Source organism: Sminthopsis crassicaudata, chromosome 5, assembly GCF_048593235.1.
Source record: "Sminthopsis crassicaudata isolate SCR6 chromosome 5, ASM4859323v1, whole genome shotgun sequence".
In the NCBI taxonomy this organism is placed as follows: Eukaryota; Metazoa; Chordata; class Mammalia; order Dasyuromorphia; family Dasyuridae; genus Sminthopsis; species Sminthopsis crassicaudata.
The window spans coordinates 63,891,337-63,905,426 of record NC_133621.1 but is presented as its reverse complement, the minus strand read 5'-3'; the positions used below and the strand labels follow the sequence as shown (position 1 = coordinate 63,905,426).

General features: G+C 35.2%; 1 protein-coding gene across 2 annotated transcripts in view; it reads left to right on the top strand.

Moving 5' to 3' along the window:
• The window catches only part of ODAD2 (outer dynein arm docking complex subunit 2), a 218,145-nt gene extending 208,629 nt beyond the window's left edge, over positions 1-9,516 (top strand). For both annotated transcript variants that reach the window (XM_074267006.1, XM_074267007.1), the window contains one exon: positions 9,007-9,516. In XM_074267006.1, the coding sequence (XP_074123107.1) occupies positions 9,007-9,120 (114 nt within the window). In that variant the 3' untranslated portion in view covers positions 9,121-9,516. The remainder of the gene's footprint in view (positions 1-9,006) is intronic.
• Positions 9,517-14,090: the final 4,574 nt, after the last annotated feature.

Below are 14,090 nucleotides of genomic sequence, written 5' to 3'. Positions count from 1 at the left end.
TAAGAAGTGGCAAGACTCCAAGAGAGAGACCAAAGGATTCTCAATAGCCAATGTTCCCATGAACTCAACCATCACCATATCAACAAAGTATCAGACAAATTTATCAGAATCATGAGAATTTGTAGAATGGAACACATTATAATATAAATTTAGGATCAAGTCATTACCACCAGAAATTATATACAGTTGAGCCTGAATTTTGCAATCAATGGAGATCGTGCGATAAAATGTAGAAGTGGGGCAACAAATCCCTATAGTCTATAAGTTCACACTTAAAGAATATTTTGCAACATATAATGGGGGATAGAATTCTGTAGAGACACTTGTGATATTTCACAGACTGAAAGATAGCAAATTCCATCTTATAAAATTCCTTATTGTTCAGTCATTTACATTAGATGCAATTCTTCATGACCCCATTTGGGGTTTTATGGGCAAAGATACTGGAGTGGTTGGCCATTTTCTTCTAATCAAAAAGTTGTATTGAAGCATTATCACATACCAACCTGGTGCCCGTATTTATCCAGATATAACAATGGTCTATAAAAACTTAAGAACAACATTTTAATAGATATCACCATATAAAGTACTCATTGTCTTCAAACAACATGGAATGAAAAACTTTCAAAATACAGAGAATAAAGCAGATGAAATCAAAATCAGGTAGCAGGGAAGGCAAAATCAAGATGGCAGAGAAAAAACAGGGACTTCCCCAAGCCTCTCCAAAGAACTCTAATTAATGCTTTAAAACAAATTCTGGGGCAACATAACACACAAAAGGATGGGACAAAATAATTTTCCATCCCCATGTCAGAGAGCAACAGGATGAGGTAAATATCAATCTTGTCATCCTTCTCATACTGGAGTTGTATCAAATATGCTTTCAGTGAACTTCTAGAAGAGTTTATGTCCTAATACTTTTATTCAGCTCTAAAAAGCAGTTACTTGATCTACTACTAGTTAATAATTCCTAGATGATTTAGTACAAAATAATAGCAGGATATTGATTTGTCTTACAACCAATTATATCTGAATTCCATCAAAAAGATGAGAACAAGGTAATAATAATAATAGCTGACATTTAAGATTTGCAAAGCACCTTGCACACACCATCTTACATCTATTAAGCAGCAAGTCTATTTATTGGACTCTCAGACAATACAGATTATGATCATCTGTGATGATCATAGTGATCACCACCTAGACACTACACTGATCCCTTTAAAACCTTACTCATAATTTTTTTTTAAAAACTGAGCTTTATGTCTAAAACTGAACATATTGTTTTTTAAATCTGAATCCTGTTGTCTTCTTTATTTGCTGATTTCTAGAAGTGACATCTGAATTCTCCCAGTCCATATTCCTAACTTCCATTTAGAAAGATGCAGGCTTAGAAGAAACATGATTGATATTTATACGATCATGAAGATTGTAATAGAGTGAGGATAGACTTGTTCATCTCAAAATACAGCTACACCCAGAGAAGGAACACTGGGAAACGAGTGTAAAATGTTTGCACTATTGTCTTTCTACCCAAGTTACTTATACCTTTGGAATCCAATCCTTATCGTGCAACAAGAAATTTGATTTTACACACATATATTGTATCTAGGATATACTGTAACACATTTAATATGTATGGGCTTGCCTGTCATCTAGGGGAGGGAGGGGAAAATTTGGAAAAATACAAGGGATAATGTTGTAAAAAAAATTACCCATGCATATGTACTGTCAAAAAATTATAATTATAAAATTAATTTTAAAAAATAAAATGAAAAAAAAATTTAAAAATTCTAAAATTCTAGAGCATCCTTTAAAATCTGAAAAGGTGTAGTTATAGGACAAATAAAAGAAGGTGCCATTTTATATTATGGGTAAGAAGAATATGGAACTCAATGGTCACTAGAGATTGTTTCATGCATAAATATAAGTAAGTTGAAGGAATCACACACAATCACATATGAATAAGAATAGATTATACTGGTGACCAAGAGAAGAGAAGAGAGGAGAGGGGCATATGGCATTTATTTTTCAGTATTTATATTTAATATCATCTAGTACCCATCTGTAAAAATCCTTTGGTATAACAAAAGTGGACTTGGGTTGCATGGCTTGACTTAAAATGGTGTGTTCAGAATGTGCAGCACCTTTCAAATGAATCTTAAAATAATTCCAAATACTGAAAATTCTTACTCCTCAAAGCTTCACCCTGAGTCAGATAAAGATTCTTTTTCTATTGCTTAATGATAAAGGACATTTTAAACACATAAACTTAGTGATTTGTTTCCTATTAACATTTTGACTAGCATTCCAAACTTTAGATGACTAATCTTTCCTCCAAACAAGACTCACTTTATAAAAACACATTGAAATAACTGTGCCCATAGTCGTCCTAATAAAATGGTATCCTATTGTGGAGGCAGGATGGCATAATCCAGAAAGCTTTGGCCCAGAAGTCAGGTAAAATCTGGATTCAAATCCTGATTCTGATGCTTAAGAGTTATATGATTATGAGCAAAGCAGTAAAGAGTTATGTCATGATGAGCAAAGCAGTAAATCTCTGAAGCTCATCTTTATCTTATTCATCTTTAAGATGGGGATTGTAATACCTCTCAGGGTTGTTGTGAAGCTCAGATTACATATATGTGCCTATAAATATATGAAAATATCTATGAATATGGGCCTACACATATGTTTGTGTGTATAGATGTATTTAAATTATTTTTCAAAGTCCAGAAAAGAGTTTGTAAGGACTGAATGTGGATCACAATATAGTATTTTCACCATTTTTTGTTGTTTGCTTGCTTTTTTCTTTCTAATTTGTTTTTCCTTTTTGATTTGATTTTTCCTATATAGCATAATAATTGTAGAGTTATATATAGAGAATTGCATATGTATAATATACATTGGATTACTTGCTGTCTAGGGGAGGCGGTGAGGAAAAGAAGGGTGAAAAAATTGGAATGCAAGGTTTTGCAAGGGTGAATGTTAAAATGCATGTATATCAAAAATGAAAAGCTACTTTTAAAACAATGTTTTGCAAAGTTGTTTAAGGAAGCTAGGTATAGTGACAAGAGCAATGAACTTTGATTCTTAATTTCCTCATCTGTAAAGTGGCACCATAGTGCCTAGAGTGCCAGGCCTGGAGTCTGGAAGATTCGTTTTTCTGAGTTCAAATCTCAGCTCATACATTTAACAGCTATATGGTTCTGAGCAAATTACTTTACCCTGTTTGCCTTAGTTTCCTCATCTGTAAATGAGTTAGAGAAAGAAATGGAAAACCACTCCAGTATCTTTGCCAAGAAAACCCAGATGGGGTCATGAAGAATAGGATACAATTGAAATAGCTGAACAAATACAACAAATAACAAAATGAAATCAGTATCTACCTCACCTGGATGGTATAAAATTAATTTTTAATAATAGGTTTTTATTTTCAAAATATATGCAAAGATAATTTTCAACATTCACCCCTGCAAAACCTTGTTTTCCAAATTTTCATCCCTCTTTTCCCTTCACCCTCTCCCCTAGAGAGCAAGGAATCAAATTTATATTAAATATGTACAATTCTTCTATACATATTTCCACATTTATCATGCTATACAAGAAAAATCAGATGAAAAAAGAAAAAACCAATAAGAAAAAAAAGCAAGCAAACAACAACAAAACGGTGAAAATACTATGTTGTGATCCACATTCAGTCCTCACAGTCCTACTGTTTGTAGATGACTCTCTCCATCACAAGTATATTGGAATTGGCCTGAATAACTTCATTACTGAAAAGAGTGACATTTATCACAGTTGATAAGCACTTAATCTTGCTGTATACAATGATCTCCTAGTGCTGCTCATTTCACTCAGCATCAGTTCATGTAAGTCTCTCCAGGCCTTTCTGAAATCACCCTGCTAATCTTTTTTGTTCTTATAGACATTGTTTTTATAGAACAATAATATTCCATAACACTCAAATATCATAATTTATTGAGCCATTCCCCAACTGATGGGCATCCATTCAGTTTTCAATTCCTTGTCACTGCAAAAAGGACTGCTACATTTTTATACATGTCCTTTTCCTTTTTTATGATCTCTTTGGAATACAAACCCAGTAGAGACACAGCTGAATCAAAGGGTATGAACAGTTTGAGAGCCCTTTGGACATAGTTCCAAATACCTCTCCAGAATGGCTAGATCAGTTCACAACTCCACCAACAATGTTTCAGTGTCCCAGTTTTCCCACATCCCCTCCAATATTCTTTATTATCTTTTCCTGTCATCTTAATCAATCTGAGAGGTGTGAGGTGGTACCTCAAAGTTGTCTTAATTTGCATTTTTCTAATTAATAGTAATTTAGAGCATTTTTTCATATGACTAAAGATGGTTTTAATTTCTTCATATAAAAATTGTCTGTTTATATCCTTTGACCACTTATGAATTGGAGAATGGCTTGTATTCTTATAAATTTGAGTCAATTCTCTATATGTTTTAGAAATGAGGCTATTATCAGAACCCTTGAATATAAAAATTTCCCCCCATTTTCTGCTTCCCTTCTAATTTTGGGTTTTTCATAAAAAAAGTTTTTTAGTTTAATGTAATAAAAAGTATCCATTTTGCATTTCATAGTGTTCTCTAATTCTTCTTTGGCCACAAATTCCTTCTTTCTCCACAAATCTGTGAGGTAAACTATCTCTTGTTAGTATAAGGATCTTTTTTTAAAAAATTCAAATGAGGTATAAAACTGTTTTATTCTAATTTGTAAACTACTTGTTTTATATTAGTTTGTTTATACTAGTTTGTAAAACTAGTTAAATATGAACTATCATTGTGATATTGTTTTTTTTAATTCAAAGGATTAGTGCCATCATTTTTTCATTTTGAAATTATGGGATAGTAATGGACTAGTAGCTATTGTCCTATTTTGTACAAAGAATATTTTTTCAATTATTACATTGACTTGTACTACTAATTAATGCATATAGTGGAGACTGCAGCTTCTGTTTCTTCCTTTAGCAAATTAATTTTAGTACAAAAAACATTTACAAACAAATAGGATACAAATGGATTTCATTAGCTCTTTTTTAAGGTGCGAATTATGGGATTAGATGGGCATTAATGCATTTCAGTTTAACAAACACTTATCAATTACCCTTATGTATAACTAGAGCAAAGTCTCTGGGTCTATGTTCCAGGCTGTTGGCATCTGGTAAGGACATACTTCTCCTAGAAGTTAGCTATATTTCTTGCCCATGGCAATCTAGAGACTGCTGTATATGTGCTTTAGTTCTCCTCATGATCTTCCAACAGTCCATGGATAGTAACCCTCCCCCTTCACTCAGCCTCACCCCCAGGATTCTTTCACCAAGGTGCCCCTCTCTAAGCATACCTCCTTTCCCACCTCACTATTATCCCACAGATAGGTTCCTGTTGGAACATCTATGTCTATAGCTGGAGAATCCCCTTTGCCACCACTGCCTTCTTCCCTTGGGAATAGCCTGGATCTACTGTCAACCACAACCAAACAAGGGAAGATGAATAATGTAAAATAAATCCAGAAAGTTGTGTTGGATCATTGTACAGTAGGATGAGCATAGAATTTAGAGTAAAAGGATTGCTGTTCAAATTAGAAGTCTGCTGTTTTGATCCTCTCAATAAGTGTAAGGTACCCAGGTAGTCTACCTTAAGAAAGTGCTATGGGGAATGTGTTGGAAATAGAGAAGGTTATTAATAAAGTCAAGGGGTAAAGTCATCATAAGGATACAGGACAGTGGAGACTATGTCAAGCACAACAGTCATTGTCTAGGAAGGGGTGTAAGCCAGGGCTAGAGGACATTCCAGACTCATGGCTCACTGAGATAGAGATAGGTTTGAGTTGGCAACTTTATTGCCCACTGCCCAGTTTTGAGTCACAGATCTGCAACAGATTGAGAAGGAGACCTAATCTCAGAGGAGTAGTGTTTCTAGTAGGGACAAAGTTCAGAAGCTAGCAGCAGCATCCACAGTGATGTGGCTCATTCTTCACATACAGAGAACATTCGCACTTCCAGCATCTGACCCAAGCAGAGTAATAACCAGGGCAGGAATCCCTGACCTACAGTTCTGCTATTTTGAACCAATGGATCTTCTCAGCTGGAAGATAGAGGTCAAGTCCAACAGCCATCTACTCTCACAGAAACCCAAAGTTAGGTCAGAAATTTATGCAGTTCAGACAAGAAGGCAGAAAGAAGGCTTTGCTCTGTTTCGGACTATTAAAAGACCTGAAAACTTGGAGATTCTCAGCCTATCCCTGAGACACTGGAAGATATAACATTTACTACCCTAAAAAAAAAAAAAAAAAAAAAAAAAAAAAAAAAAAAAAAACAACTTGAGATTCCCTACAGAAGTGCCATAGGACCTAGTCCTATATTAGTCCTAATATTAGATCCAAAGTTGGAAATAGATTGGGAGAATGGGCACATCACAATAAACTATTACAGTGACAGGGACAGTCAAGATACAAATGCAAGAAAAAGTGGCTCCAAAACATCTACTACCAGTGTCTCAGGAAAAAAAAAAAAAAAAAAAAAAAAAAGCTTGGGCACAAACTCAACTAGAAATGCTGAAGAGACAAGAGAAAAATAAAAAATTTAAAAAGATTAAAAATGCTTTTTATAACTGAAATGAGAGTACTTAAAAGAAAATTTTTTTAAAAAATGAGAGCTACTAAAGAAAGATTGGACAAGGAATTAACAGCTTAGGATAACAGATTTAAAACTTTGCCCAAGCAACAAAGTCCCTAAAAAACAGAATGGACCAAATAGAAACCAGTCACTCCAAGAAGCAACAAGAATAATGAAAACAAAAGAATATGGCTTTTTTGAGAGGAAGGAAGGAAGGAAGGAAGGAAGGAAGGAAGGAAGGAAGGAAGGAAGGAAGGAAGGAAGGAAGGAAGGAAGGAAGGAAAGAGAAAAGAAAAGAAAAGAAAGATAGATAGATATAAGGTATCTCAGCAAGAAAAACAGACCTGGATTTCAAACCATTAATCTATCCAAACACCATGACCAAAAAACAAAACAAAACAAAACAAAAAACAAAAAAACTAGTCATTATAGTTCAAGAACTCTTAAAAGAAAACTACCCAGATCTCATAACTAAAAAGTAAAGTAGATATTTAAAAAAAGCCCACCAGTCACCTCCTAAAAGAAACTCTAAAATAAAAAGTTCCAGAAAACTCATAACAAAATCCAGTACTTCCAGGTCAAAGAAAAAGATAATACTATACACAGCCAGAAAGAAAAAATTCAAGTACCAGTAAGACACTGTCAGGGCCACACATGATTTAAGAGCCACCACTGTAAAGAAACAGAGAATTTGGAATACGACATTCCGGAAGTCAAAGGATTGGGGTCTTATAGTCAAGAATAATTTATCCAACAAAACTAAGTATAATTATATGGGGAGAAAATGGATCTTAGATGAAATAGAGGACTTCTAAGCATTCCTAAAGAAAAGACCAAAGTTTTGGAGAAATTTTAAAGTTCAAACACAGACATGAAGAGAAACATCAAAAGGTAAACACAAATGAACAATGTGATAAAGGAATAAACAAGGATAAATTGCTTACATTCTAATACAGACAGATGATATGTGTATCTCCTTTGAACTCTAATCAGGGTTTATAAAGGAAGTCTGTTTGGACAAGGCTTGAAAGTGGTTCTGTTAGATCTTGATGACTGAAAAGAAGAATGGGAAAAGAGAAGAAGAATAATTCATTAGGGGTAAGGGTGGGAGATAGGAAAGGAAAGTTTAGGGGAAATTATCTTATATAATGAGGATGCACAAGTATATATACACATACACACACCTAAATACGCACACACACACACATACACACACACACACACATAGCATTACAGTATGGAGAGAAGCTGCTGACACTTCAACATCATTATCATATGAATTGGTCAGAAGAAGAAAGAGCATTCACACTGAGTTGAGTACAAAAGCATATTTTACTTACTAAGGAAATAGGAGGGGAAGAGGAGAAGGGGAGTATGGGAATTAAGACTAAGGGAGAGCAGCTACATGGCTTCATAGTGTATACAGTACCAGGCATGGAGTTTCATCTTCTTGAGTTTAAGTCTGGCTTCCAATACTTACTAGCTGTGTGATCCTGTCACTTAATCTGTTTGCCTCAGTTTCCTCATCTGTAAAATGAGCTGGACACTCTAATATCTTTGCCAAGAAAACTTCAAATGCAGTCCTAAACAATTGGATACAACCCAAACGACTGAACAACAACAAAGATTAAGGGAAGGATTAGTTCTAAACAAAAATCTAAGAATATAAAAAAAAATTATGACTCTAAAGTAACAAAGTATGGAAATCAGAGGGGTGTCCATAAGTTGGAGAATGTGTATATACAATGTGTATAACAAGTTGTGGTATAGAAATATGATGGGATAATTTTAATCAGTGTAATAGCCACTCATGACTCCCGAGAACTAATGATGAAACATGCTGTCTACCTCATATTAGAAAGGTGTAGGAGACAAACTTTTTTGGGGGAGAGGAGATATGGCTGATGTGGAAATGTGGTTCTAGTGACTATCAGTGGGGATGGTTGTGGGGGAAAAGCTTACATTAGTAAGCTCTAATAAATGGGGGGAAAAGTTATGAAATAAGGAGGTAGTAATCAGAAATGAGAAAGCTTTTAGAGAAGTAAAATCATCAGAACTTTGATTTATCATAGCTACCTACTGAATGGTATAGGAAATATCCAAAGGCAAGGGGAAAAACTCAGGAGCCTGACAGCCCTGAAAGTCGTTTCAGCCCTCAAACCCTTCAAGTTATCATTACCAGATCTATTTTCACTTGAATTGCCTAAAATCATCTTCTAACCCTTGTCCATGATTTCCCTACATGATTTGGAACTGTTTCAATCACATGATTTCATTGTGTTTAACTTTGAGATTAATTTTTGGTTCTTTTTTCTCTCTTTTTCTCTCCCCCTCCCTTTTCTTTTTGCCCCAGCTTTTACTGGATATGGTTGGCTCGCCTGATGAAGTGCTCCAAGAAGCTGCAGCTGGTTGTATTGCAAACATTCGCAGGCTGGCTCTAGCCACAGAGAAGGCAAGATATAGTTGAAGTCTGAACAGATTTTACTAGGTACTAAATTTTATGTGACACTGAACATGTGATTTCATGGCCAGGCAGCATAAATAGGGAGGCATTTATTAGTAATTCTTTCTTTTTTTTTTTTTTAAGAAGAAGAAAAAGGAAAAGCAAATGCTTAAATGAAAACACACAAATTAAATATGCAAAGGGTGCTTTTTAATCTAAAAATTGTATGGATCCTTTTAGATAATTTAGTGTTTTCCAATATATCATTAACAAAATATATCTCTATTAAAAATTTATGATGATTTCCCCAGAAATTAACCCCAATTTAAAAAAAAAATTATTTCAGTGATGCTTTTATATTTCTGTAATTTAAATAAAGATGTGGCCTGCATTTCATGCAGCTCTACAATGATTCATGAATGTCTTCAGAATTCCCTTTTTGCCAAACCTGTCTAATCAGCCTGTCATTATGGTCTTGTCTGTTTCATCACTCGATATCCACAGGAGAGCGTTTGAATGCAGATGCACTGATTTCACATCTGGTATTGTATGAGTTTAGAGTAAGCAGCTGGAACCGTAGAGATCATTTCAAGGTCATCCCAAATTTCTCCTAAATACTACCAAGCATCTAACAAGATGCCACATAATCGTAACTGTATCAGGTAATGCAAAACACGAACAAATAAGCAACGAATAATTATTTTTATTTGAATTTTAACAACATAAACAATTAAGAGTGCTGTGTTCCTTACAAGGATCCACCAATCCTTTTATTAAGACAATTAATTATGCTCATGTAATGATAGTGTATGACTCCACATAAAATTAGTTTGAATTTCTGAACCTGTTTTCAGCACACAGAGTACTTTTTAAAAAGTGGCCACAAAAGATTAATAGCATTTTACCAGATTATAGAAACATTAGAACCCACTTAAAGAATCCCATATGTAAACTCAGTGCACTAAATGTTTGGGAACTAACTGTACCCAGCAACTAATACCTAAAAAATTGCTTTGTACATATCAATTCAGGAAACAGACTTACAACACTGACAAGTCTCATTTATTGCTTTGAAGAACAGCTAGCAGTTTTTATTGAATAATAGCAAGAACTGTGTATATTTGTCATAAGTTGGAGCAGATAATGAGTTTAATTGAATTAAAATGTAAACAATTTGTACAAATCAGGGGAAAGATGAGGACAGCTTCAACAAGATGAGTTAATAATACCAGTGGAATATATGATGAAAAGATAGCAAGAGGCCTTTAAGAATTTCTTAGTGTTTGTAAAATAAAGCTGATTAATCTTCACAATGAGGAAGTGCTGACCACAGAGTCTGGTATCCAAAATTCAGTATCATCATTAAAAAAAAAAAAAAAAAAAAAAAAAAAGATTTACAAATGTTCCAGCTTAGAATTTGAGGTATGGATGAGGCCTGTAAAGGGTTACCTGCTTTATCCATCTGCCTTCATGTCATGTCAGATGAGAATTATTTATTAAAACAATGCCATGTACTCTGCACACCTCAGTCACTCTAGAAGCCGAGAGTTTTAATGATATAAAAATTGACTGGAACTCGGCAAATTGAGTATCATTCCATTCATAAGTGCCAAAGTTTTATGCAATTCTAATATGAACATGTAGTCCCAACACATAGCATGATAAAAAAAAATGTAATTCAGCAAGTGGAACCATTCTTCCTTGGCAAAATATCTATTTTCCAGAAAAGATTTAGCACCACCTTTATCTGTTTATTGACTGATTGCCTAGCACCTGGTCCACAAAAACACAGTCTAATTCTACAGATACTATTTCATCAGGGGATTGAGAGAAAAAGCTCATTTGGAATGAAATGATCCCAAGCCTTTAACTTATAATAGCAGCTATTTAAAGTACCATGCCCAACCTTGACTAATTTAATATTATGAGGGGTTTGACATCATGCAATTGTGAGTGCCCCTTCCATTGGCCCAGATCATTTATGATTCCAGGTTTTTTTTCCCCTTTGCAATTCTTTTCCAGACCTCATTCAAAATATATAGAGAACCTACCCATTATTTGGGAAGAAGTCTGCTTTGGATCTTTGAACATTTCACTGGATGTCAGTACAGCATTCATACTATTTTTCTATAAAAGTACACAGTTCAGTCATTTTGTCTTGTCCAACTCCTTGTGACCCCATTTGGCGTTTTCTTGACAGATATATTGGAATGGTTCTGCTCTTTCCTACTTGAACTGATTTTATAGAATAGGAACCGAGGAAAACCCAGTTAAGTGGCTTGAATAGGGTCACACAGCTTGTAAGTGTCTGAACCTGAATTTGAACTCAGGAAGATGAGTTCCTGACTCCAGTCCTGGTATGTGGGGTTTTTTTTTCCTTTTAAAATAATACCTCTTAAAGCCAAGAATCCTGGCCGCTATCTTTCCACTCCCATTTCCAAAGATGAATAATTTTATCAGCTTGTAAAATCTCTCTACTAACAGAGACTCCTGCTTCACCTTTGTTGTTGTGGATAATTATGTAGCCTCATAGATCTGTAGCTGGAAGAAACCTTAGAAGTAATCTGATCCTATCCTCCCATGAGAGGGAAACTAGGTGGATACAATAGATAGAGTGCCAGACCTAGAGTCTGAAAGACTCCTCTTTGTGAATTCAAATCTGGCTTCAGTTTACTAGCTGTGTGACCTTACACAAATCACTTACCCTTATTTGCTTCAGTTTTCTCATCTATAAAATGAGTTGGAGAAGGAAATGGCAAACCATTTCAGTGTCTTTGTCAAGAAAACTCCAGAATGGGGTGATGAAGACTTGGACATGGCTGAAAAATGACTAACCATCAAAAAATGCTTCCTTTGAACAAAAACAACCCCAGGGAGAGTGATTCGTTCAGAGCAATAACTGGCAGATTGGTAAATAAATGAGAGAAATGGGATTTGAACTCACTCTCTGACTCCAATTTTATCAGTTACCTATCCACCTCCACCACTGTTTGTTCCTTCCAAGTTGTTGTGGTCAAAAATAATTCATAGCCTGGCAGTCAAGCTTCCCATATCAAGCATCTTGGAATTTAATCAGACTGTTTTTCAAGTGATGGGATCAAAGTCTATCATCAAGTTCATCCACAGAGTCTTTCTTGTATTATCTACCTGCCAGAGCTTGTGGAACTAGTATATAGGCTATGAAAAATGATGACATCATTATGAAGAAAAAGATTAAACTTCAGGGCAGGATTACATATATAGGATCATAGATATAAAACAAGAAGGGACCCCCCCTCCATCTAGTCCAATCTTTCTAAGAAGGAGGTATCTGAGTCTCATATGGTTTAAGGTCATATAGGTACTAAGTGTCAGAATCTAAGTCCCCTACATAGCTAATATTTTTGTGCTAAATCTGCTGAACTTTGTTGAAATTCATTTATATTACTGCAATTTTAAAATAACATGGAGAAGAGTCAAAAATTACAGTGTTTTGGATCCAGTTGACTGGAAGATGGCACTGTCATTGCTAGACAAGGAAACTAGAGGGTTGAACTAGCTTTAGGGATGGAAATACTGGTATGAGTCAAAGAAGAAGCAACTTAGGAGGGGCAATTGGTGAGACAGAGACAGGGTGGGGTGGGAGAGAAAGAGACAGACATACAGATAAAAAGATAGAAGAGATAGAGATACACAGAGAGGGACAGGAATACAGACAGGGAGAAAGAGACAGAGAGAGAAGAGAGAGAGAGAGAGAGAGAGAGAGAGAGAGAGAGAGAGAGAGAGAGAGAGAGAGAGAGAGAGAGAGAGAGAGAGAGAGAGAGAGAGAGGAGAGAGAGAGGAAGAGAAAAGAAGAGAGGGGGAGAGGAAAGAGAGAAGAAGAAGAAAAGGAGAGGAAGAGGAAAATGGAGAGAGAGAGAAGGGGAGAGGAAAAGAGGGGAAGGGAAGGAAAGAGGAAGGGGAAGGAAGGAAAGAGAGAGAATTCAATCCTGTATAAATTAAGTCTAAAGTGACATTGAGATACAAGTGGAGATGTCCAATAAACATTTAGACATGAAGGGTAGAATAGGGGATATAAGAATCTAGATTGAAGTACACTGTATTTTTAAAATGTCAAAAGGATAAATAGCCAATATTTTACATGGTTTCTGAGTTTTAATTCAATTTGACAACCATTTATTGAGCACTTACACTGTGCTAGGCATATTACTGGATGATGGAGACAAAAAAAAATATGTAAAGATGAAAACAGAATCTAGTCCTAAAAGCATTTATATATTCTACTAGGGTGGTATAATATGTACACAATTAAAGGAAGGAAAAATGCAAATAATTAGTAGAACCAAAAAATCTGTGTTAAAAAGTACCATCTGAGCTGTGCTTTGACGGATGCTAAACATTTTACCAAGATAGAGGTAAAGAGGAAATACATTCTACACATGAGAGGCCATTTGTGAAAAGCCACAGGGACAAAATATGGAGCATCATATATTAGAAACATCAAGGAAACTGACTTGACTGGTATGGAGAGTCCATGAGTGTGAATAAGATGAGTTTATATTAGTTTGGAACAACTAACAAGTCTGTCTTTGAGATCCTTATTGAAAAGTTTGCGTTTTTAAATTAAGATAGCTCTGAGATACCACTACACACCTCTAAGATTGGCTAAAATGACAGGAAAAGATGACAAATGTTGGAGGGGATGTGGGAAAACTATATTGTTGGTGGAGTAGTGAACTGATCCAACCATCTGCAGAGCAATCTGGAACTATGCCCAAAGGACTATCAAACTGTGCATACCCTTTGATCTAGCACTGAGACTGCTGGGTCTGTATCTCAAGGAGATCATAAAAAGGGAAACCCACTTGTGCAAAAATGTTTGTGGCAGCCCTTTATGTAGTGGCAAAGAACTGGAAACTTAGTGCATGCTCATCAGCTGGGGAATGGCTGAATAAAGTAAGGCATATGAATGTTATGGAATATTACTGTATAAGAAACAATCAGCAGATGATTCT